General features: G+C 34.1%; 1 protein-coding gene across 1 annotated transcript in view; it reads right to left on the reverse strand.

The window, feature by feature from the left end:
* The window catches only part of LOC118193216 (uncharacterized), a 94,154-nt gene that overhangs the window by 3,207 nt on the left and 63,583 nt on the right, over window positions 1-27,364 (reverse strand). Inside the window, exons 4-6 of the mRNA XM_035364275.2 lie at window positions 20,485-20,581; window positions 14,710-14,912; window positions 957-1,080 (exon numbers count right to left, since the gene is read on the reverse strand). Of these exons, the coding sequence (XP_035220166.1) occupies window positions 957-1,080; window positions 14,710-14,912; window positions 20,485-20,581 (424 nt within the window). The remainder of the gene's footprint in view (window positions 1-956; window positions 1,081-14,709; window positions 14,913-20,484; window positions 20,582-27,364) is intronic.

The following is a 27,364-nucleotide window of genomic DNA, read 5'->3' on the forward strand; positions in this document are numbered from 1 at the left end:
ATTTTTCACGCTTCACTGCCACCTGCTAAGGACGGTTGTTAAAATCAAACGTTGAATTAAAAAACTAAAACAGGACACTTTTTTTTTTAAATGAGACAAATAAAGGCACTTAAGCATGAAAACATCTTAACTAGTTTTGCAAGCGATATAGAGCGTTAGCAACCTGAGTAAAGTGGGTAAATTTGCGCAGGAATAAATAAATGAACGTAAAATGCCGAGCCACAGTAAAATTGCTACAAAGTATATTAAAAGAATGTTAAAATCAGAGAAAATTCAGAAAAGCGAGATGGACCAAACTAAAGAAAAAAAGATATGAAAGGGTTCAGATTCTAACGGTCGCCCAAAAGGACTATTTTAAAGTTTTCTGAGTTTTGTCAGTAGAGATTATCGATAGAGATAGCTCAGATGGAATAGCAAAACATTTCATTAATATACTAAACGAATATACAATGGGAGCATTCTATATCTTTTGTTTATTCGGAAAGCGAATAACGTAAGTATATACAAATTTTGAATGTTTTTAATAAGATATAACATGAATTTAATGCATTTTTAGTTAAACCAATCCGAATAAAAGTTTAAAAAATAATATATTTATCTATTGCTTTTAATTAACTTAGTTTGTTAACAAATAACTGATTCAGTTTGAAAGATATCTTACATTTTGCTAATAGCCCTTTGGGGCTGATAAAACCCACTCAGTTAAGCAAGGGTTAAGTACAAAAAACGAGGATAAAGAATTGAAATTTACGGGAAAAGTTTGACAAGTAATAAATTGCAAATTTATTCACATTATATCGATTTTTCGCTATTTAATACGAGTTTCTTTAAAAAAGATTTCTTTACTGCTTATTACTGTTCCTTTAATTATTTTCCATATTATTTAGTAACATTGTTTTTTCTTTGTTATTATTTGGGAAGTGCCCTTGATTAAAAATAGAATTTGTAATAGTTACCAGCATGTTTTGTGATGCCTCATATCACTATCATTGTGTCTTCTTGCTATTCTTTCTTCATCGTTAAAATCTGTGCGGCACTCTTGAAGATCAACTCTGAGGGATTCTTCGTCGCAGTTGTTCCCTGGGTAGAAATATATTATTATATGCATTTTTTTTATATAAAAAATGTATATTTCAAAATTAATAAGTCATATAACACATTTGCATACGATCATCATATTGTTTAATTCGAAAGCAGTGGCACCGAAATTAGTATCAGTACTATTCAAAAATATCTTATTTCATTTCAAAGATTTTATTCTTAAGGAAGAAACTAAGATGCATTTGGTCAGATGCTCAGAAAATGCTGCAGTCATTATTTCCAACTTAAAATCGCTAAGAATGTTTAATTGTTCTTGTTATTTCCCGCGACAGGGAAGAATAGCGTTAGAACAACAGTGAGAACTTTAATCTGTACGCATTTATACTGCATTAGTGCCGTGTGTTAATGTGCTATGTTCCATTATATTTTTATGTGTATTTTGCTGAACATATGCTTCATGTTTTTGTGTCGATGTAGTAAATAAATGAATAAAATTACATTTTGAATTAAGTGATTGAACATCTCATTCAGTGATACGCTCTTAATTACATAATAGAACACCCGTTTAAATAAGTATTTCCTGAAACTAATTCACGATTTCGTAAAAAAAAATCCTCAAATAATAATAATAATAGTAAATCAAGAAATTCGTAAAAGCTTTCCTGAAAATAAAAAGAAGAAATTTTTAACTAGATGAATGCATGTAAATGTTTAATTTTCTTTAAGGCGGATTAATAGAATTTCTTTCATTATAAAAATCACTTTTAAATTACAGTTACGAAATTTTGTTAGCAAAAAAGGTTCGTATGCTATAAAATAAATGGCTATTTTGGTATACCAGCAATATTTTAGATTAACAAAAATGATTTAAGTCAGCTAGTTAATACGGTGTGGAAATATCTGATTATTATTTTTGAAGTTTTCAAGATAATTCTTCCCCACTAAGAACCTATAGGAGAAATTCAATAAACAGACATACAGAATATAAGACAGTCCATCTAATCTAGAAAGTGATTAGTTTTATAAACGTAAGCTTAAATATTTCTCATTTGATATTTCTTCCGATAAGCAGAATAGCCATGTTAAGTTTTCGATACTTCTCGGCTAGTTGACGAAATGTATTTCCATCTCGCGAAGTGAAAGAACTTTTAATTCGCAAAACGAACCACCATTTCACCAAATAAGGAGAAAATACAATAAGTAATACTTGCATAAAATGTATAATATTTGCATATACTTATCTTTATTTAGCTTTATAATTTTAAATAGTTTCTCCATTTCTAAATATAGGAAATAATTTACTACGATTTTTTGATTCCGGAATGATTTAGATATGAAAATTCTTTGAAGAAAATATTATTTTTAAAAAATAATTTAACAAATATAAGAAAGAGTTTAAGGCTAAAAGAAAAAGTACGAGTTAGCTCAAAGCAACATATGTCGTAGATGAATAAATCAATAACTAAAACATTGGCAATAAATAACTAAACATATTCTGTTCTAGTCGCATTAATTTATCGGGTGGCCTAAGATAAACCAAACCGGACATGGGAGACTTCGCTTGCTTTGGCCATCCGATAGAAAAGAATTTTAGGTTTCTATCCAACAATCTGAAAATGATAACTTGTTACGAAAAATCCAAGATTATTTCTCTCTGATAAAACAAAACTTTATAATTACCATTAAAATTACCTTTATAATTACCATTATAATTACCTTTATAATTACATTTTTTTTTTGAAAAATTTACAAATTTCATTTTTATAATCTTTCGGGGTGTGCTACTTCTCAAAGAATTTCCTATGGCCTTCAGAAATAGGTATTGTCAATTATTTTCCCCTGTACCAATGACAGACAATTAAAATGAAGAATTAATTAGTGATGGTCATCACCTACATCATAACCAAATCAATTAATTGTGATGTAGACGATATTCATTGATGCAAATGAAAACATGAAGCCTGGTGAAATTTTTATCTACACCAGTGATAGCCATTTGAAACACCGGTTTTAGTTGGCTGTCACTGGATGTGCATGACAGAAACACAGTGTCGTGTTTCAGTAAGCCTGACTCTGATTTTAAGAGAAAGTATTTCAGTTTTCTCTTGTTTCTCTTTTCTTTTCTTTTCCTTCCCTCCCTCCCCCTCTGTAAGGATAAAAAAACGTTAATGGTGAGAATGCAATCAATGTCATCTTTACAATCAACTGTTGTCAGTTTTACTGAATTAAATTCCAATGCATGTTTACTAATAATATTAGAATAAATGCTGCAGTAAAAACAACATAGAATTTGGCATCACGTACTTATTTCACAGAAGTTGGAGTTAAACAGATACAGTGCGTGTTCAACTTAAACGAAAATAGTTTTGTTTGGCAAAATTGTAAAATAAAAAGCTTGGTTTAGAAGATGCGTAGTATAAACTTGTCACATGTACCCTAAACTGCTTATTTATGGCGAAGCCAATCTGAGCTATTTTTGCTAAGGCAGGCTGAGGAGGATCTTCTGGCCAATTGTAATATTATCTGATAGAACCACGAAACTTCCAAACAGGAATCGAAATGAACTATCAGTATCTTCTTGATTTTAGCCATTCGGTAATACTTGTAGTGGGTTCATAAATCATTTAAAAAATACATTTAATCTTGCTTATAATTAACGCAAAATGTAGTTGCAAATATTCATTTTTCTTGTTTCACCGAAGATTAAAATATGCAAAAATGGAAGAACTTTATATTTCGACTAAAAAACTATTCAATTTATGCAAAGTTTATCAATATTTGTGACATGCCTAAGATACATAATATTCATTTGTAAAGGCACAAACGACAAGTTCTTTTAAAAAATAACATTTCAGAATTCTTGTATACAGAAATGAATGTAATTAGCCATCTTCGTACTTTTGTTGAAAAAGTCAAGATTAGACCGAAAAACCTTTATTTGTGATTTCTAGTATTTTTCTGAGAACGAATACTTTTCTTCATCTTTTGTCAACCATGACCGTTCAACCAACCATAAATTCAGACATGACCAGTGCACCGCATAAGTGTGTTCTCGCATAAGACAGAGGGTCAGAGTAATTGTTACAGTGAATGACCGTAAAATGATGGCAATCAGTAACAGTTAAAGCTTAGTAGATTGAACGTTCTTTGGAACGAATAACGGAATCAAGTTACTCTATTTCTAGACCTACGATTGAAATATGTCTTTTGCATAAATGAACGTTATCTTATTAAAAAAGGGTTCTTAGACCTCTTCATACAAAAATTTCTTCTTCATTATTATTAACAGACAAATTTTTATGTTTGGAAGAACCTAAAATGGTTTTTCTGTTCTTAATTTCGCAGTACCTTATAAGTTATTTCTCCCGTCTACTTAGCATACCTTCGCAGTGTAATGGTCTGCACGTTGGGCGTGTATTCCAGAGGTCCGTGGTTCGATCCCCGGCAAGGGCATTGCTCATTTTTCATCTTTCTTGCTTTCAAAAAATACCTAATGTCTCTACATTGGCGCCCGAACTAAAAGGGTGGTGGATGATGATTCTCCACAACAAGGATTTGGCGATTGGGTCCCTTAAAAACCCCGGTCATCCTTTAAAAGGGGGTTGTATATAAGGTACTTCGTCCGCCTTCTTAGCAGGCCTTCGTAGTGTAGTGGTCTGCACGCTGGCCGCGTATACCAGAGGTCCGTAGTTCTATTCCCGGCGAAGGCGTTGCTCATTTTTCATCACTCCTGTTTTAAAAATTACCTAAGTACTCTACAACCTCATTAACAAATATAATTTTATGAATACAAATAAATTCACTCTGCTTTGTTACTGAAGTCTTGATGTACTGCTATACGAAAATAACGTATTCTGGAAAACTTTATAGTTTTAACTACACTAGATGACTGCAGTACACATTTAATAAAACAGATAATAATAAAATGCGCCTAATGATTCAAGCACACATTTGAATTTTCGGTTCACTTCAATAATTGTATGATCATGCAAATATCAGTTATAAATATTGAATCCTCTTGCTTGTTGCCTTGAAGAAAGCAGAAAGTTAGCTGCATTAATTAATACATTGCGGTTGGTCATTTAGTATCCCGCCACAGTGTCTCGCGGGGGACAGTCACTATAGCAACAGAGATAGTATATTTCATAGGGGCGAACCAAGGGTTGCCAATTCCCCTTTAAATGCGCCATGATGGCAAACTGAAAAGTAAATCTTCAAAGCACCCCTACGGAAAATGTGTCAAGGCTCGTTTCTACTTCAACAGACAGCTTATGATAGACAAACTATACATATATATACACTGACGGAAAATGGATCCCAACGGAACAGAAATGAATGAAATCTAATGAACGGAAAATCTCAATAGCAAGGAGTTGTGCTAGATAAATGAAATTTGAGAGACATATTTGCACATCTGAAAGACGACATTTATTCAGATTTTAGGCTGGACAAATAAATTTTGCATCAGTAGAAACATGCAAATCACTATTGTTTTAAATAAGCGATGTAAACTTTGTGTGCTCTACATATCTTCTGGATTGGACGCTGTGAACGAGATTTGAATCAGAATGCCTTAAAGAGGCGAAGAAAGCAGTATTAGCAGCTAACTGAGTTTGAACGAGGCTTTATAGTAGGGCTATTAGAAGGTTAATTTTCTTTTCTCGATATTTCAGAAAGACTTGGCAGGGATGTGTCCGCTGTGCATGCGTGTGGGTAACAGTGATCACGGGAAGGTATTATCTCAATAAGACCAGTGTCCGGTCGCATGCGTGCCATTACGCAAATATAGAGGACCATCGTTTTTCGCTACGAGCTTTTGTTGACACCAGAGTGACACAGCGGACTATAACAAATCGATTACTTAAGAACAGCATCGAGCCAAACGCCCTGTAGCGGTCATACGACTAACTCCAAATCATCGCCATCTTCGGTAGTGTCAAGCTAGAACTCATTGGAGAGTGAAGATCTGCTGTGTACACAGATGAGAATCGTTTCTGTCTTGGTGCCAGTGATAGCCGTATATTAGTCAGAAGGAGACCAGGTGAGCACTTGAAACCAAACTGTCTGTGGCGTAAACACACTGGACCTGAACCAGGAGCTGTGGTCTAGGGCAAGGTTTCTCAATCGGAAGTATTACTGGTATTACGCAAGAGAAAAATAGGCGGTACGAAACAAAATATTTTTAACTATTAAATTCAAAAATTTAAACCTAGAACTCGTAAATTTAGACGATCTGAACTTTGTTCAAGAATGGAGGTGGTAGTAGTACTTTGTAGTGGGGGTACTAAAGGTTTTCAGTGTTTGTTTAGATGGTACACGCTAGTCTAAAGGTTGAGAACCTCTAGGGTCTAGGAAGCAATTTCTTAGGGCAGCACAAGCACTCAAGTCGTTATCGTATGGTATGATTCACCTTGATAGTAAATTTGTACGTCAGACTGATGACAGCACCAGCTGTGCTGCCATTCTTGTCCATTCCATGGGACATTTTCCAACGGGATAACGCTCGTCTGTATACCGCAGCTATCAACCAACATGCAGTACAGAGTATTGACACCCTGCGTTGGCGTACGAGATCATCCGATCTTTCTCGCATAGAGCACGTACGGGATATGATTGGGTGACAAATCTAGAATTATCTACTACCAACACGTAGTTGCTGACTTGATTAACAAGTGCAACAGACATGGAACTCTATCCTACAAAATGGCATATGGTATCTGCATGACACAATGTATGCGCATTTGCATGCTTGCATTCAACATCGTGGTGACAACAGCGGATATTAATGTACCACCATTTGAAATGGCTTTTCTCAGGCACACGTGTGGCCATACATACCTACATTTCCTTCCTCTAAACTGATTTCTTCTTCGTGTTGAACTTCATTTTCCATCAGCTTATATGTATATGAATCCAGTCAAAGTTGCTCTATCAATAATATGCATTCAGTGATGATAGCATACACTGGTGGGCAAAAATTAAGGACGAAGTCGAAAAATTAGCATATCAGCTGAACGAAGAGGCGGACAGAAAGACCAATCAGGAGATTAAGTAAGGTGATGTACGGTAGCACATGCGCAGATATGCAGGTAGACGTAATGGGAGAGTGTCTGAGTAGTATAAAGCATGTTGTCGGTGTAAGATCAGTATTTCTGGCAAAGAGATTGCACGCCGTATAGCAGTTAAAATCACACCGAGTTGCTGCCTCAGCGAGAAATGGCGAACAATCAATCTGTTAGACGACATCTGGATGCTTTTACCCGAGGTCGAATCATTGGGAAGTTGGAGGAAGGCCGCAGTGTGACAAGTGTGGCTACAGAGATCGGAATTGCTCACAGCATCGTTTCACGACTTTGGAGACAATTTCAAACTACAGGAACAGCTATCCGGGGGTTTAGTAGTGGTCGTCCACGAGGAACCACACCCGCAGATGACCGGTATATTGCCTTACAGGCCAGAAGAAACAGGCGGCAGACAGCGGGAGAAATCGCTAGACACACGACACAGGCGATTGGACGACCGATATCGCGTTTTACCGTGGCCAGAAGACTGCACGGTGGTGGTCTGTTTGCACGACGCCCTGTACGGCGTGTACCTCTAAAGCCTGCCCATCGGAGAAGGCGTTCTCTGTGGTGCCGGGAACACCGGAATTGGAGAGACAAGGAATGGGGACGAGTACGCTTTACAGATGAGAGCAGATTCAGTCTGAGTAGCGATTCTCATCGCATACTCATCTGGAAAGAGCGGGGAAGCCGCAATCATCCCTCGAACATCATTGAAAGGGACAGGTATGGAGGTGGCGGTGTTCTCGTTTGGGGAGGCATCATGCTTGGTAGTCGTACAGACCTTCATATCTTCGACGCAGGTTCAGTCAACGGGACCTGTTATTGTAACGAGATTCTTCTTCCATATGTGCGTCATTTTAGAGGCGCTATGGGTCCACAGTTCCTTTTCATGGACGATAATGCACCATGTCATCGCACAGTAGCTGCCGAACAGCTCTTAGAGAGTGAGGATATTGAACGTATGGATTGGCCGGCACGATCTCCGGATCTCAATCCCATCCAGCATGTATGGGATTTTCTAGGCAGACGCTTGGCAGCTCGTACCTTACCACCAGTAACGATTCCGGAGCTTCGATTGGCGCTGCAAGACGAATGGGCAGCAATGCCTCAACAACTCATTGACACCCTCATTCTCAGCATGGGCAGACGCTGTGAAACCTGCCTAACAGTCAGGGGAGATCATATCCCCTATTAAAGACCGGATGTTTCTTGCTGGACACCCATCACAGGGATGTTTCGGCCTTCAGTCGCATTACGCTCCATGCTACTTTTTCAAAGCTTCTTTTTATCCCTCTGATTTCTCTTTTAGTAAGTGTTGCTTACATTACTCATGTCCTTACGTATTGGGGATCTTACGGTATTAAATGTGTTGATTTGGAAAGCTTTTGTACAAAGTTATGTTGAAAAAACCGTCTCGTCCTTAATTTTTGCACACCAGTGTACATTTGAAAGTGTGACGAATCCTTTCTCCACGTGATAGACCAGTAAATTTTTTGGTGCAATCTAAGACGTTTAAGTAATCCTGCAGGTAAATATCAAACGGTGTGAAGTTGGGGATTTGTGGAGGGATTCTTCCTTATTCAGCATTCTGTATATGATATATGAAAAGAAGAAAAAGGAAACGTGGTATACAGGATTAAAACATGTGATGACTATTATAAGAAAATCTCTAGTACCTTATAGTTGCTATGAGATTTAAACGAAAATTGCCGAATCAGATGCACAATTTTTGGAACTCTTTTCAGTCAGTAGCTCCAGTTACCAAAATTCGTGACTAGTGTTAGACACCAAATAAAAATTCTTAATTACTTGCACTGGTAGATGAAAGTTCCCAGAGAACCTTTACCTTGCTAGCGACCGGCTGAACTACCTGCATCAAGACGCTATATTCAACATTTAGACTGATTTAGTTTGTTATGACAAAGCACATCAGTGCTAATATCTGCCTAAGGGAAGGAATGCTTTCGTGGAGGACTTTGTAATTGAAACTTGATCGTATACACGTTACTCATCGGGGAACAACAAAAATGTCCATGCAGCTAGCCCGTTCACCGAGATTTGAACTCCAGTCCAAACTATCAGTGTTCAGCGACTTTAACCACTCGTCCGTTTAAGGGCTTTCAAACTTCTTAGGGAAAGCAAGTTTCTAAGTTCAGTTTCTCGTTATTTCTAGTATTCTTCAGTCCAGCCGTCCAGACGGTATAGTGATTAGGGGAGCCTACTGCGGTACTGAAAGGTTCTCGAGTTCGAATCTCGGGAAAGGCGTAGTTGTAACAGTCCGTTTCTTCAAAGAAAGTAACTGTGACCGCCTATTAGGTGCCTCCACAATGAAATGGTCGCCCCATTGATGATTAGGCAAGTGCCGCCATTGGATTAAAATCAAGTGTTCTTCAGTCCAGTTGGGCCTTTATATTTCAACTATACGCTGACTTAAGATTATTTCGGAGTCCACAGACTTCTGTTTGACAACTGCTGTATTTCGACTCTTCGATAAGCTCACAATAATTTTCTGAATCTCCCTACATATACTAAGTTTGCAAATATAATGGCTTCTTAAATTATCACACATAGAAATTTTGTACTTTTTATACTTCTACTACTTTCGCATCGATCTGTTCTCCGAGTATTTTAGTTAGACCAGGAAAAAATATAAGAGGAAATACGGTTTCGATTTTGCTGCAATTAACTTGATTATTTGATGAATAGTTTAGAATTTATATACTACAAATTCTATCTTTCAAAACTGCGTAATATAAAATGTTTGGCATATTTCCTCGATTAATGTTGAGATACACGTCGTAAGGATTAGGCAAACTACTTTAGCTGCAAGGTCAAAATTTTCATTCTAGATGGAGGAAAAAAAAAAAAAAAAAAAAAAAAAAAAATCAGAATTTTCCTGACTCACAGCTCCTTTTCCCTTTCACAGACAATGGGGAGAAAGGAGCGAAGGGAAGTAATTTTGTTCAGTTTCAAATTACAATGATATTTATTTGTGACATTTATGTAATGAAATGTTATCTGCAGAGGAAGTAATAACTGTAGCTTTCGAATTTCTTTTCGCTCTAAGGGACATTGGTTACAAATGCATTGCAATTTGTAAGCAAGACAGAAAGGGGAAGAACATTATCTTCTGGAGTTTTCCATGAACGAAATTTGCAGAATTTTCCCTTTTGTAATTTTGTTTGTTTACTTATTTGCGTATATTTTCTTAGCAATGTGAATTTAAAATTTCATTGCTAAGAAATTGCTAAAATTTTAAACTCAAGTGTATGTTATTATGTATATTCAAATCTTTCATATTTTCTTAGACAATGATTCAGAAAAATTGTTTCTTTTCAAGTTAGGTACATGAAGATGACCTAAGGCTATTTCGTCTAAGAAGAGGGTTACCTTTGTGAAGGACTTTCTTGGAGAAACTGGCTCTTATTCATGTTACACATCGAGAAAACCAATCATATAACGAGGCAGTTCGCCTAGGATCGAATACAAACCAGGTCAGTTTGCCAGTATTCAATAGTTTTAACTACTCTGCTACTAGTGAGCAGAGCCTGCTCTCAGGAGCGTAGCCATGTTACCTATTAGGCAGAATAAGCGACACAGTGCCCATAGTCGAAGAAACGGAGAATAACAGAACATTTTGAAAAGACTAAAATTTTGAAATAAAGATTTAGTACTTATCCCACCGATCGCGAAAGTTGGTTACCATCGAACCACGAAAGTTGGTTGAAATCCCACCAAAGTTGCGCCTGTGGAATACTAAAGGAACTGGTGCTTCTTTATTTATTAAACAATCGATATTCGATCATCTTCGTTTTTGAGTTTCGTAAAAAGGTATTCTACTGTTTTGTTAGGCCCGCCAATTCTACCGGAAGCTCTTTATGAGCGCTTACAGACTTCATGCAGGTAATTATCACAATCTGTTATTGTTTCAGCTGATTATATTGTTCATAAAAACAGTAGATGGCTTATCGAGAACCAATCGCATTTACATCAGACGAAAACGGAGATGCTATGAGTGCGTGCTGATATGACGTGTAGTGTTGATTTTGTTAGCTATCCACTGTACGCATTCTAAAATTAAAATTCATACTCATCATAGAATATTATTCGAGATTATTAATGCTTGATGCTTTTATACATTGTGACAGTTTTTATTCGCATGTTCTTTTAAAATTTTGTTTATGAGAAGTTTTAATTCTTCTGTTTCTTCAGAAATTGAAATATTAAAACTATTTTTTATTCAATTTAATTTAAACTCGATTTTTTTGGGCAGGGGATTTGTAAATATGAAATCTTAAATTTTTTTGGAATAATGTATATATTTGCGGATAGCGTCTATTAATACATTTCATTAATTAAACATTTAGTGGGAATTTACGAGTAAGAACATCTAAGGCGAGGGGCAAATTTAATGATGCTCTAACTCATTGTGTGCTTGTTTTAAATAAGTAACTGATCTCAAATTTTAAATGTAATGAAAAGTTAATATTTTGATAGGCAATCAATAAATTTTCTTCGGGTGATTTTATCATACTTTGCAGTCTATTGTTTCCATCTTTTATTTTGATGTTTTTTAGAAAATACTAACGTTTATTTCTTAATATTTTTTCTCTGTGCATTCCATACCCTTTAGATGATTCTTTTAATCTTAAATTCTTTTATAAATATTTCCGAAAGTTCGTGAATTTGTGTTATTAGGAAAATGCCCTTACCAGTGGCCGAGAGGTTAAAGCCACGGAATACTGGTAGTTCTACCTAGTTTGGCTTCGATGCCATGCGAATAGGCTGGATATATGGTTTATTTCGTGTTTTTCCCCATGTTGAAACTGAATACAAGCCAGTTTAGTGCATCCTCTGAAGAAGATAGCCCCTGTGGCTCTGCCATACTCACATAACCTGACTTGACCTTATTAGGCAAATATCTTAATATATTACATGTTGACCCATGAAATATTAAACTAATTAAACCTTTTCTTAGTCTTTTTTTTTTTTTTTTTTTTTTTTTTTTTTTTTTGTCTTCATATTATTTCAAATCGTTGCTTATGTTAATATAACATTTCAGAAAGTTAAAAATGCATTATTTTATTTTTCTAATTGGTGTTTTCGTATACGTTTAATACTTCGCTTTCACTCATTTTCGAATAACATGATAGTTCCCAAGGAAACATATGCTGCTCACTTACCGATAGGTAGCTGATCTGTCTAGTTCTGTCTTTCGTCACGAGAAAACAGCATAGACAGAGCTACTTATTTCAAAATTAGCAGAGGTTCAATTTTTGTTATAAGTTTATAAAATGCCAGCTAGTGGCCGAGTAAAACTATCAATGAATGATTGATGACAGCCTCGGATTTGGTTTCTGTTGACCGATTACTAGTTGTATTGAATTTTCGTGACTTTCCTCTTATACAATATGTCTAATTTCAGTTAAAAATATCTTCCTCGAGCGACCCTCCTGAGATCGTAACCTCAAATTCTCTGTCATTTTAAAAATAATCTATAATAACGACTTTATTTAACTGTACCTAACGGCTCTGCCAGCTTCCTAATGATTTAAGGCTGTTATGCATTAGGACAAAGTTTCTTAAACTGTGGGTGGCGGGACCTGCAGCAGAGGGTCCCCAAAAATTTTAACAGTTTTGATTTTTCTTTAACTTATTATAATAATTTTACAATTACCAAATATGTTTACACAATGTATCTGAAAATAGATAAAGGTAAGACAATACAGACAAAGAAAAAACGAAAACGTTTCGACGCATTCTTTTTATAATATTAACGTTCATTTTCCTTGCTTTGCACGTGACGCTGTCATTTCATCTGTTACTTATTTAAAATTTTTACACTGTTCTATGTCTTTAGAAATTAAAGTTAACGCCTAAAACTGCAATAGTATATTACAGTACAAGTGAAAAAATTGACAGTTTCACTCACGTCACTCACGCGTGTGTCGGATTTGGGCAATGCTTATGGAATCCTACAAAATTTTCGTAAATATTATGGGGGTCCTCGGGTCGCAAAAAAAATCTCAGTGATAAAAAGGGGTCGCAACTGAAAAAGGTTTAAGAAGCCCTGCATTAAGATAAGCTCTTCCAAGCAAATTACATACATACTTTGGTTAGACAATATTTGGATGTGATAACACAATTAATTATCAGAGTAACTAACAGTGAGAGATTGGTATCAATATTAAACAAGGATTATTTCCGCCAATATGCTATCTATTTATATTGCTATCATGCTGAAAACTTGAAGATCCGAAAAGATCTCAAATTTCAATAGCGAAGATGCTACAAAACTGAGAGACTTACAAAAACTTGCAAAATATTTAGTTATTAGGTAGCTACAGATCTGCCAACGCAATTATTTTATTGCAAATAACTAATTTGAATACCTGCTAAGCATAGTGATCTAAAGAAAATGTTGACAATCATATCAATGTACTGGCTGAAACTAATAATCCAAAAAAATTATTTATTTATTACTGTTATTCAACATATTTATAGTTAAACTAGCACAAGAATGTCCATAGAACGTTCGACGCAAATATGAACGAACGTGTGTGGAACATTCAAGCTAAAAGTTTTAAATTACATCTATATGTAACACATGTAAAATAGACAATAGCATGTTAGATGATTGCGTTTGCAATAAATATTTCCTTGTAACATGCTATGGATGCTCTAGTTAAATAATCTGGTATGTTCTAGAATTTTATGAGCAATGTCTAAATACTCGTATTACAATCCTGAGAGGGTCAATAGCACACCGAAGAGCAGCTACAACATTTTTGTATAACGCTACTAGAAGTTTCTGAAAAGATAAGTTGAAATTTTATCATTATTGTTATTGCTTTTATTGTTTACAGATAGATGCAAATGTAATAACGGTAAGGAAAATTTTATTCTGAAAGATTAGAAGGCTATTGATGACGTTCTATAAAGCAGGTCTCAGAAATTCATCGACCAAAGCAGTCAAGAGATATTTTTCCAGCTATAACGTGATTAATACGTGATATTTAAAGCATTTCCTTGCTTGCATGTTCTCAAAGGTACAAAAAGTACTTTAATAAAGATGTGCTATAAAGAAAGTGTTTCAACGACCGTTGTTATAACTCTACTTTGGAAAGTAATATAGAATGCACCATACGTAACATGATTCTCTGATCGAAAAATACTTAGTTATTATGTGTCACGTGAAGAATGCGTACTTTTTTAAACCTATGCCAAGTGTTCCGGAAAGTAGCAGTATTGTACGTGGTAAGACATGTGCTACAAATGCAGATGTAACACGCGTCGCTGCTTGGGATACGTACTTATGCGTAAATTATTCATAAAAGGAAAAAAAAACCTTATTCATGCATTTTTATTTAAAATCAATCTTTATAGTAAGGTTTTTCTTTTCTTTTCTTTTTAAGCAATGCGTATTATACCTGAATACTTTTGTTAATCGATAAAAAGAACTAATTACACGTGCCAAATCTAAACCGAACGAAGCAAAGATATAAATGCTAACAAAAGTTATGATTAACCCTCTTCTAATTTATAATTGCTAATCAGAATTTAGGATGACAGAAAAAAGATAAAAACAAAAAAGAAAACCTACATGACGAATCGGATAATGAATTATATCTAGTATCTGCAGCTAAAGGAGCACTTGCTGGATTCGAATAAGATGAAGTTCTGGGACAGTTCCACGCTCTGTTTTGACCTTTTACCATCAAGTATGTACCGAGAAGTCGTTGCTCAGAGGCTGAACATTTGGTCTGTACTATTGGTATTACACAATCGCGGAAACTGGAGAAGCTCCTGAAAGAAAATATGTAGGTTATTAATGTTCATTGATTGGCATGGTTATTAATGTTCATTGAATGGCCCTACATATGAACTTAACTGGAACTAGTTTGTTAGTTAAAAATCTGTCTTCGTTGGGCAAATGATGAAATATTTATTCAAAGAGTGATTATGATCCTGATGGAAGAAATAGCCTCATTCTCTTAGGAATATTCGTTCAATTAACATGCTAAGAAAATGATTGTAGGCTGATTATATTTCCTTTTCGGCCTCCAGTCTAGCAATTGTTTCAAGCATTCATTTCGAGAATCTATTCTTTATTAAACACCTAAAATAGTCACTTTCTTTGATGTTCTTCCTATTTCACAAATACTTCTCACTCTTCCATTAGATCTTTAAAATCTCGTTCCAGCATTTATTGATATGTGTTAGTAAATGAGATTGCAGATCTGTTCGCTAAATTTCCGATTCTTTCTTTAGTTACACATTGCATTCATTTCCTCTTACTGTTTTCACCATAAGACGATATCACGGCATATTCTTGCCTCCAATTGTTAAGAACGAGGGAATTCGTCAAACACTAGTAAGAGGATTCACACTTTCATGTCTTAGATCGAGACGATATGGATAGATTCTTCACACACACAACGTTTCGTAGAATGAACCTTTTGCAGCGTATCTAACGCGATACATATAACAGGTTATTGATTTTTGTAAGTGCTAATGGATTGGGAAATCTAATCATTATGTCTTCAATTGCCCATTTATTTCTCCTGTCCATCTTCGAAAGCAACTGGTGAATAAAAGAGTGGCTGAGTCAAAAAGCATACTAAATAACAAGTACACTAAATAAAACATAAAAAACATGCTGCTGTTTTTACTCATCTGTCAATTTTGGTCAAGACGCAATCTCGCTCTTGTGTTTGCGGTGATTCTCAACCCTTTTTTTTTTTTTTTTTTTTTTTTGGTCGCGGCACACTTTTAACGATTTCAAAATTTGGCTACACATAAAGAAAAAGAAGTTTAAAAGTTGTTTACTTACCTATAATAACCCTGTGTAAAATAGTTTATAATAATTTTGAATGTAAAATAAAATAATATGTGCTACAAAAACAGCAGTACGTTTATCAAGGGATTAATTGCAAGTTAATAATAAGAATACTTTTAATGAGAATTTTGAGATTGATGTTATTTGATAATTTCATTTATATTTGGTCGTAAAAATGACAATGCTACTCTCATATCGTCTTCTACATTTAACAGTCTCGATCGTTTTACCGTTTTTATGTTGGTTAATACTGAAAATCCGAATTCACACATATAAGATGTAGAAAACTGTAATAATATTTTTAAAGTTTTTTGGCCATCGTGGTATAATCGCATCTAATGTTATTCCAAAATGAATCAATTGGTTCTTCTGAATATTTTAAAATTAAATCTCGATTATTATAAAGCGAAATTACTTCTTCCTCTTCATTCAAAGTTAATTCAAATACAAACGTATTCGGCACAAAAAATTGGGTTGGATACCACAACTGGCGCGCTTATTAATGTCTTAAAAACCGAATTTTTCCAATTCTCATGAGTACTGTATACTAGGATTAAACCCATTACAATTTTTACTATATATATTTCTAAAACTTGGAGGTACACTTTAAGAATTTGGCGGCACACAAAAGTGCCGCGGCACAGTGGTTGAGAATCACTGCACTAAAGCGTTTAACTCTCTCATTCATTTAGCTTTTACTTCTATTGTTCGTAGACCGTAACTTTACCTACTGCATAATATGCTAACTTGTATGACGTATAAGTACTACTGGCTAATTTTACTTTTTATAAACTTATGCTATTGAACTTAAGTTTATAAAAGATAGAACATACAGTATCTATACTTGCATTATTAATGCATCATCATTATACTGTGTAGCCGTTATTATATTATATACTACAGTACCACAATTACATGAACACCAATTTCAACATCTTTAAGCTGCTTATATATATATATATATATATATATATATATATATTATACTGTCAGAACTACGCATTTTCCAGAACGTTTCTACAAATTCTCTTCGATGGTTGGATATGCAGAGCACTGAGTTTACAAAAGGGGAAGAGGAATGCTTGTAAACATGCAATTAAGGAGGTTCAATGAAAAGATTTGAAGTATAGATATTTGAAGATTTGAAGTTACAGAGCTTTATACTTGTCATAACATTGGGAATATTTACTGGCTGCACAATAAAATTTCACATATTGTAATAGTTAATGCATATTTTGATTATGGAATGGACTCTACGGGAAACGTTTTTGTTCTTTTCCGAGTAAATAATATTCCGAGTAAATAATTCTTTTGTACCAGGCCGTATGACAAAATGAAAAATTTTTTTGACTGCTACAGACATAATTGCAATACGCATACTGCAACTAGTGAAACCAGTGAAGTCTTTGCCTTGTTACATTATACGTTTGTTTATTTAGTTTAATTTGCATTTAAGAGAAGAAATTTGGCATAACACCAAAGAACAGTAACTTTGAAAAATGAAGAGATATGCTAGATACTCTGGAAACACATAGAATGCTTTATCTTCTTTAAATGAACTATATTGCTACTTCCAAAGACTCAGCAGAACTCCTTAGTATAATAATGAACAGATGCTTGTCAAACAAATAGATGAATAGTTACATTGCAAAAAACGCAAAAATCTCTGCATTGTTTTTTTCACAAGCTTCAGTCCCCATAAAAAGTACTACACAATTCAAAATCAGGGGAAAAAAAACGCAACTAAATAAGAACATATAGTGAATTTGAGTTTCAGAAAGCAGCGCCTCCTTTTACTCTGTATCACGTAAAGAACATCAGTAAGTAAAACAAAAAGACGAAAGTAAATGTCGGGTGGCCGCCATCAGTCGACGAAAAAGGTGAGTATCTGGTTGAAGGTCCAAATCAGTGAACTGAAGAATCTAGTATAAGTAAAAAATGTTAAGGATGGAGAATGTCAGATGGATATTTGTGCTTTACTCTGGGAAATAAAGAACATCTAAGAGAGTTGATGCAGTTGTTAGGATGAGTGAGAACTGAATAGAAGAAATTTCTGGAAAGTTTTTGAATATAATCTTGAATTGTATCTACTTTGAAATCACGGTGGATATAATAATTTGGAATGAACCATGGCGCGTTGATGATCTCTCTGAGTGCTTTGTTTTTAAGAACTTGGATGTGTTGAAGGGGAGTTTTGGCAGCGTGGCCCCAGACAGGACTAGCATAGAGTAATGCTGGTCGAAGTATAGATTTATATAAGGGGAGTTTATTAGAAACGGACATATGACTTCTTCTGCCAAGAAGTGGGCGCATAGTTGCAAGCGTAATATTGATTTTTTTTTCCACAGTTTCTCTGAGATGTTTCTGAAAAGTCAATTTTTTATCAAGAATGACTCCTAGATATTTAACTTCGTCAACCCAGTCAATTTCTTCATCAAACAGAAGAGGTCTAGGGGGAATGAAATTTGTTTGACCTTTGCGAAAGATTATTGCTTTTGATTTTTCGGTATTAACTGCAATCCTCCAAAGAGTGAACCATTTTTTTAGATGATTGAAGTAGTGTTGAAGAAGGAGCTGGACATCAGTAACAGTAGAAGCTTGGGTCGTAATTGCAGTATCATCGGCGAAAAGAGCAATGGTAATTTGTGGGTCCTTAGGAATATCATAAATGTAAATGTTATATAAATATGGAGAAAGTACAGAACCTTGAGGCACTCCAACGAAAATTTTTCTTGTGGAAGAAACAAAACTGCCAACTTTCACTGCAAAGATTCTGTCTTGGAGATAGGAAGCAATAAGTCTAATACAATGATCGGGAAAGTTTAACTTGATAAGTTTGTATATAAGTCCCCGGTGCCATACCCTATCAAAAGCTTTCGCAATATCAAGGAAAATGGCTCCGGTGGGGAACTTACAATTGAAACCGTCAGTAATATAGTTGATGACACGAAGCAGCTGGTGATTATTACTATGAAATGACGGAAGCCAAACTGTTTGTCTGGAATGTAGCAGCTCTGTAGAATAATTTGATTAAGATGATACAGAATAACTTTTTCAACTATTTTATAAAGTTGACTGAGAAGGCTGATTGGGCGGTAGTTCTGGGGAAACGTTGAATTTTGATGTGGTTTTGGGAAGACGACGATGATGGCATATTTCCATATATTAGGAAAGTAAGAGAATTTGATGATAGAGTTGATTATCTTAGTAAGACAAGTGATGGCATTGACAGGAAGATGTTTCAACGCTTTGGTAGAAATACCATCAACACCAGGAGCTTTTCTGGGTTTTAAGGAGCTAATATAATCGGCAACCAGCTTAGGCGTGGCAAGGAATGTAACAATGGCAATGAATGCAAGGAAGTTCAAAGGACCTGGGATTTTTAGGAAGGTATTAACAGTATCATTAACTTTGGAGATATGATTGTTGTCGTAGGGGGTAGTATTGGGAGTAAACGTTTCTTCTAGTATATCTGCAAAAGTGTTAGCTTTATCTTCGTCTGAATAAATCATTCCGTTGGTACCATGAAGCGATGGAATTTGCTTGAAGGGTTTCTTAAATTTCTTTGCAATGTCAAAAAAAAAAAAAAAAAAAAAAAGAGAATTATCTTCAGTTGCGAGAAAGTTGAGGAAGTTTCGCCAGCGTTGCGTCTTGAAGTTATTAATGTCATTTGTGATCTCACGTTGAAAAGCGTTCAGTTGAGTTTTTAGCTTTGGGGTCTCTTGTATTTTGACAGTTTTTCCTAATACGATTTTCGCATTTGATTTTTTGTCTTATGCTGGCTGGAAGAGGAAGAAAAGGATGGGACTGATGAATTTATTGGTTGAAAAATTGATAGCATGTTGAATAAAGGTGGTAAATTTCTTGATTTCAGACTCAATATCGTCTTCATTGGTAATTTTGGGATTTCCAGGAATAGTATCTGAAATGATTTGTGAGAATTTTTTCCAGACAGTAACGCTAATACTCTTGCCCAGTGAAGGTACGTAACTATTAATGCTGATTTCAAGAAGAATGGGATTATGGTCAGATGAGAGAGCTGGAATAACAGAAATCTGGCAATTATAGTTGAGTTTGTTAGATAAAAAAAAGTCAATAATAGAAGAACTATTATAACCATAATGCGTAGGTTCATCAGAGGCATAAAAGGTATAATTTTTAATTTGAATCATGTCAAAAATTTCTCGTCCTTTTCTATTGCTAGCTCCTTGATCCAGCATTGATGCTTAGCGTTAAAATCTCCTCCAATTAAAACGGAACTTCTACGAAACTGTAGAAAATTCAGGAATATTCTTTAATTTGCACCTGCAACGTTCTTCAGTCTGTTGATGGTAGACGAAAATAAATTCACATAATATTGAATGCAGAACATATCTCTGAAATTAACACCAATCTAAATTTGAATGTTATTTAACCTTAAAATTTCTTTAATGATATCACATGATTAGTAAGATTGTTTAAAGTTATGATAAAAAAACAAATTAAACGCAATTTCAGTACTAAAAAGAAAATATTCAAGCTCAATTAAAAATCGTTTACCTGCAAGACGAATCATCGGTGGAAAAACCTCGCGCTGGGAGCAAACCCTCGCAGCGTCTAATATCATCTCTTTGGAAACATTGCTTGGTGTACCAACCTAAATATAGGAGAAAGGTAGATATTTGAAAATTGAAGTAGAACAGAAGTCTAACATAAAGAACACATGTCTAACATAAAGAAGAAGTTTGAGATATTTTATTTTTTAAGAAGGAAAAAAATATACAATAACGTTTCTGAATTACCCGCGTTTAGAAAAATTTTCAGTCCTATTTGATAATTAAAACAGAATCTGAAGAGAATTATCACATCTTCCGTGCGTGCTCTCAAGGTGTAAGTAATTAGCATGTCTAGTTGGGAAGCGGAAGATTCGTAATTTGAATTTCAGTGATTTTTGACATCCAGAAGATCTTGAAAATCAAATAGTTTTGCACAAATTGAGCTTAGTAGAAATATCTTCTGTAGTTCGGGAAAATATTTTTCTTCAAGAAAAGCGTACGGTTAACGCCGCAAAGGGAATCTGAAGCCATTATTACGCGAATATGGTTATTATATTATGGTTATATGAGTGTTATTATATGCCCTCACTGGCAATATTAATGATCTTATAAATGACATGGGAGCACAGCAGTCATTAGAAAATTCAAAGAAGTACACTAGAATCAATTGTTTTCAGAAATTTATCAAATTTTATTAAAAATGTTAGCTTCAATTTAGCCAACATTTGATGCAACCTTCGATAGTACTCGTAGATGATAAATCAATTTTTTCGTATTATGCTAAAAATTCCTGCAGATAATAAAGGTACTCGATCTTGCTACTAGCTTCACAAATGCAGTGTCCTTTGGAAAGGTATTTTAAAATATGTTACATTAATTTTTACTAGGCATACTTGAAGTGTCTTAAACAGTAGTTTTCTATGTTCTTTCCATATACGCTATCTGCTTCTAAATAACTACGTCCAGTATTTTGGAAAATCTGGAATTTCAGTTAAGATTTTTTTTTTTTAGTCCAGAGGGGAAATTTGCTCTGAAAGGCTATTAATTTCGTTTTGGCATTTTGCGTTGAAAACTATAAACGGTGAATCACTTTTTAATTTGTTGCCACCAAATATTATCACCATGTATTATATTTAAGGAAATTAAATAACAAAGAATCTGCATGAATGTATGTAAGTTTCTCGCATTGTGATAAAAAAACGGTAGAAAAAAAGAGCCATCAAAATTTGAATAACATAATCTTTCATAGAATGCCCTAATTTGAATTTGAAATATGTTTTATTATCGATATCATATTTTGTAACATTTCGACGAATTTTTGATTGAATATTTTATTTCAAAGCGAACAATGGCAACACTGTACGGAAAAAAAATATTTTTGTCTCCAGTGCGCGAGACTCTGTATGGGAAATTCTAAAGATATGCTCATTTTTAAATTATTTTGGGATATTGCTGTTGACCTGAATTTTATGGTTTGAGTACGCAGAATATGGAATATGATATTTAATAAGTAAAGGTAACACACAAAACGTTAAAAAACGCCCCTTTGGACGTAATTTAAAATCTGAAACAGTTTTTTTTGTTTTTTGTTTTTGTTTTGTTTTGTTGTTGTTGTTGTCTATAATGTTTAATACTAATTTTAAAAAATTATCGAATTTCAGAAAATGTCCTATCGAAGCATTTACTACTACTATATCATTTCAGTTTATTTTCTCTTAAATATCATTTGCTTACGGGTAGAATTTTCTAGACAGTTAATCCTTTGATCTAGTGAACATCTGATGTGATGTCATGGATTCAAAGTATGGAATGAACGTTGAAAGAATAACAAGAACGCTTTGCTGTAACACGAAAAATATATATATATTAAAAATGTGTAAAGCGTACGGAAATCAAGCATAGGAGTGGTTGCTTTTCGCAGTTTCGCTGAAAACATTGAAAGATTTCCACCTTTGCTGCTAAAAAATTGTCACTTGTCTTTTCGAATGACAGTTGATGAAATTAGTATCACTAAAGACACTGCTTATAAAGTTGTCGTGGAAAGGCTTGAAAAAAAAAAGTGTTCTTTTTTCTCTAACGCAGTGACTGAAAGAAAGAAGATCAAATTACTACATGTCATGATTTGATTCGAATGACAGACTCTTATTTTTTTTTAACAAATTTGACTGAAAATGAAATTTGGTGCTTTTTTTTATCCTGATTTATAACGTCAAACATCTGCTTTGGTTAGAGAAATTTCACCATGGTAACAAAAATTTCAGTTACAGAAATCTGTAGTAAAGCTCTTGCTAATGCATGTTTTTGATAAGAAGGAATTTGCTAATTATTAATAAGGAATTTGCTTCTGAGGGACAGACAGTGAACTCCGTATTATGTGAAAACTTAATGAGACGACTTTTGACTTAATTTATTCACCAAATTTGGCATCTGAAGATTATTTTCTCTTACTTAAATCGAAATCTGACCTAAGAAGTCATTACTGTAATATTATTAAAGAGACTCAGAAAACCATAACTAAAGACTTGTACTGTATTCCGAAAGAAGAGTTCCGCGAAGCAATCAAGTAGCTTTAAGAATGTGCCAAGCTTTGTGTAGAATTACAAGGACTTATATTGAAAACTAAGAATAAGAATGTTGTTTTCTTCAGCTTTCCAATTTTAAGAAGTTAATCTTAAACTTTGAACATGCACTGTGAACGCGTTGGTGTAACCAATCAGAAAAATATTGGGGATCTTTCTGGGCAAAATATCCATTTAATATTTTCGAATTTTTAGATATTTGTTTATGAAAAGTAAAGGCTCTTTATAAACATTTCTAATTATAGAAACAAAAGCAAAAATAGCATACAAATACCGCATTTCCAGGCAGGCCACTCTCCCGAACTATGCAATTACTGAAAGAGTTCTTAAATCTTTTTCATTCTCATAAGGTCTTAGTTATTGCTGGATAAAACTGGTACATAATTTTGATGGCTTTAATTTGAATGTCTTTAGAAGCCAATGCTTTTGTATACTTCTATTCGACGATCTTCATTTTTAGTTATTTAACTACCAACTTTCTGTTAGGGTTAATGTTTGAGATATCGAGTCGGCTTTTGATCTTTAAGCCTTTTCGCTTGCCCCCAAACATTGTCAGATTTAAAGCAAAGTTCTCCATTTCATTCTAATGTTGGAATCTTCCCTCAATATCTCATAATGAATTAGTAGAAGTTCTTAAGTTTAAAGAACATTTCCTTACACGATGTAGTACTTTTCCCATTTAAAGAATTCATCTTTGCAATCTTAAAGTTCATTAAAACTTCCTCTCGCAATTTTATAACAAGATTTTTCAAGACAATCTTTTTTCTTCCTTAGAAAATAATACTTAGAAACTATACAATTTGCATCATGACAAATCTTATCTATTCTTAATAATATTAAAAATTAAAACACTTTTCACAAGTGAGACAAACTTATTTTATTCTTAAAAGCATTAAATTGTAATGCACTATTCTGCAATTAAGAAAGTGCTGACTTTCTTCCTAATAACAGTAAAATTCAGTACATAATCCGTCCTCATTTATAACAATATTTAATCCTCTTCTTAATGGCTATTTCTAAGAAAATACTCAAAATAATAGGATTTAAACAGTATCTTTACTGATCATAATAATAATAAAAATTAATGCAACGTAGTTTTACAATCAAAACATGGTTGATCTTGAAAATTCTAAAACTATGACGTTCTAATAATGTCAAAATCGATACACGACACCAACAGTTAGGAATGTTATTCCTAGTGGATGTAAAAATTAAATATTCAAAAAATTTATTACGACAATTTTTAAGGTTATTATTATTTTAATTAACCAGTTATTTATGATCTAAATTTATTATAATTACTGATTATTTACAACTTTTAATATAAATTCTCTTTTCCGTTTCTTCACCAGAACGCAAATCATATAGAAAGTCTTTAAACTGAGGTTTTCGAATTGTAAGACAGAGTATGTTTCTGCTTATCGAGGCCACATTACTATGTTTTTCCAGCTCTGATAAGATTTAAATCTTTGGCTTTGTGTTATTACTGCTGACATTCAAATTGTTACGCCGGTGACGAATTTCGAGCAAACTTCGTTTTAAATCAGTTCTGTAGTCTTTGACTACTAGACTTAGTTTAACTTTTGAAATTGCCACTTACTTTAAGTTACATCACCACAAGTGGTGGCTGATCTTGTAAAGCACGAGACGTGCATTTTTTTTTTTTTTTTTTTTTTTTTTTCAATTCTGTTTTAATAAAAACGTTGTTTAAACTTTTCCAAGACTCTGTTGTTACTTCAGACCAACAATAATTAGCTCTACGTCTGTTAGGACTTTCATACTAGCTTATGCTATCAAAGTAAATCAAACTGTGTACAATAATGATGGATATTTTCCTTAATAGCATTCCAAATCAACAACATTAATAGTGTTAATCTAAATATCTGCGAAACTTCTGAAACTTAATGCATAGCAATTCTATAATTATACATTTGCTATTAAAAACCAGTCTCGAAAAAAACTCAAGCATAGTAGAACCAGCCTTTTTTCTACAACAATAAAATTGCAAGTTTGTCTTAATCTCTGAATAAAAGGCAGAATTTTTTAGCATGATTGCAACCTCAAAGTAGTCCAGATTAGTATGGTAGTCAAAATCTGATTAACTGCTGAATCGTTGGATGCAGTTTCGAATCCTAGAGATGATGCATATATATGTGCAAATGTGTAGTGTTTTTGCGATGTCAGGACACTTAAATTTATCGATGATCTGGAAATCTTCTTAAGACTCTAGTGGTAGAGGAAAAGAAGTAGGAGACCCTTGGATTCCGTTCTCCTTCAAAATTGCAACTGAACTAGGCAAATTTGTATTTTAACGTATAAGTAGCTCAAAGCCTTGTCCAATGACAGTGCTCTTTTAGGCATCAATAAGTCATTGGCCTGATCTAATAGGTATGTCTGTAGAGACATTAGGTTATTTCGACAGAAGGAGAAATGAAAAATGAGCAACGCCTTCGACGGATATCGAGCCACGGACCTCTGGAATACGCGCCCAGCGTACTGACCATTACACTACGACTTATAATACTCCCCCTTTTAAAGGGCGACTGGAGTTTAGGGGACCCAAACGCTAAATCCTAGGTGTGGAGAATCATCATCCACCACCCTTTTTAATTCGGGCGCCAGTGTAGAGACATTAGGTAATTTCGCCAGCAGGAGAGATGAAAAATAAACAACGCCTTCGCCGGGAATCGAACCACGGACCTCTGGAATACGCGTGAAGAGTGCTGACCACTACACTACGAAGGCTGGAGAAATACCTTATATGTAAACATCAAGAAGATAAATAACTACAGAATAAAACCTGCAAATATATGTAATTCGCTAAGAGATGATGATAATAATTAAAAGAATACGAATGTTACCCTCACTCGGAGTGGCGTTAACTTCAGAAACTATTTCATAAACAGTAGTACTTAGCCGCAGTATCACGAAGCTCATCAACCTAACCAAAAACACCTTTTAAAATCATGTAATTTTTTTTCTACTCCTTTGCTTTCCAGAAAAAAAAAAAAGGGGGGGGGGGCTTCTTTTTATTGTTACGGATATCGCGTTCTAAATGTTTGCTCTTCAATCTGTGCTTTTCAGGAATTCAGTTATTTAAAACCGATCGGCATTGCCTTTCGCTATAAAAAGCTTTTATAAATTTATAACCTTTTTATAACTTTCTTCCGCTATCATTAGCTTTTATAAAAAAAATTCTGCTATTAGAAATAACCATAACTACCTTATCGTCCTACCATGTTATTTTTCTACCAGTTCGAAACTCGCTTTTACTCTGAAGTCTTGGAACTTCCAGGTCATTTTCTCACCTATCAGTAAAATTCGTTGTTCTATTCAGAAACCACGTATCTATTTTAATTATTGGGGAATTTATAGCATATCTGGTCTGTGTGGTTTTACGTATACCTACCAAACTAAAAAAGAGTTAAAATTTGAGCAACAAGAAACACTTATTTTACACACATTCGGAAAGAAGAAATAAATAATACTTGGGTGCAAATCAAATTTCGGCTTTGATATTTAGGAAATAATGAATAAAAATTCTTCATTTAGTGGACTGGATTTCCTTGAAGGTCAATTCCTTAAAAAAAAACTTTACCTTTTTCAGGGAACATTAGTTCCCCCGCCAAATCTTATAAATGCTTGTGGGGGGGAGGATTCTAATAGCTTAGCTTTTCAATGGTTCATTACTATTTTCTTCCACAGATGGCACTGCGTTCGTTTTCGCTTTGCTCTACCCATTGCTTTTCTTTCGCTTCTCCCACCTTTGCAAAAATGTTTCGCTTTAACAAAGAAGGACTTATGTATAATCGCCTTTGAAATTGATAGTTTTATTCAAAATCTGCTCCAGTTTAAAATTGCTTTTTGCTCAATTTTAAACATTTAAAAATCTTTCTAATATTTAGGATCCTCAAGTCTCATTGTTCAGTAGAAGGATAATTAAAACACAAGGAAGATTTTCGGAACGAATCGATTCCCTTTGGGAGTGTTATGATAAATATTAAATGAAGAGACTGTCTTTTACTTCAGATAAATTTCAATAATCATAAATCTTCAGATAAATTTCATAAGATCAAATCAGATAAATTTCAATAATTTTATTTGGCTCAGTTATAATCTTTCTATGTTTATCACATTTTATTTCCTCTAACTCCCATTTTTTTTCTTACCTATCATACCCATTTTACATTAGAATAATCTACTTCAAGTCGTAAAAACATGAAAATAAGATAATTCAGATCAGATGCCTCATGTTAGAAGTCAGAGGTCCGCCCTTGACCTTACAAAAATCAAAAATTGTGATAG

Source organism: Stegodyphus dumicola, chromosome 3 (assembly GCF_044657685.1).
Source record: "Stegodyphus dumicola isolate Sdum_Otavi_A_Nest chromosome 3, ASM4465768v1".
In the NCBI taxonomy this organism is placed as follows: Eukaryota; Metazoa; Arthropoda; class Arachnida; order Araneae; family Eresidae; genus Stegodyphus; species Stegodyphus dumicola.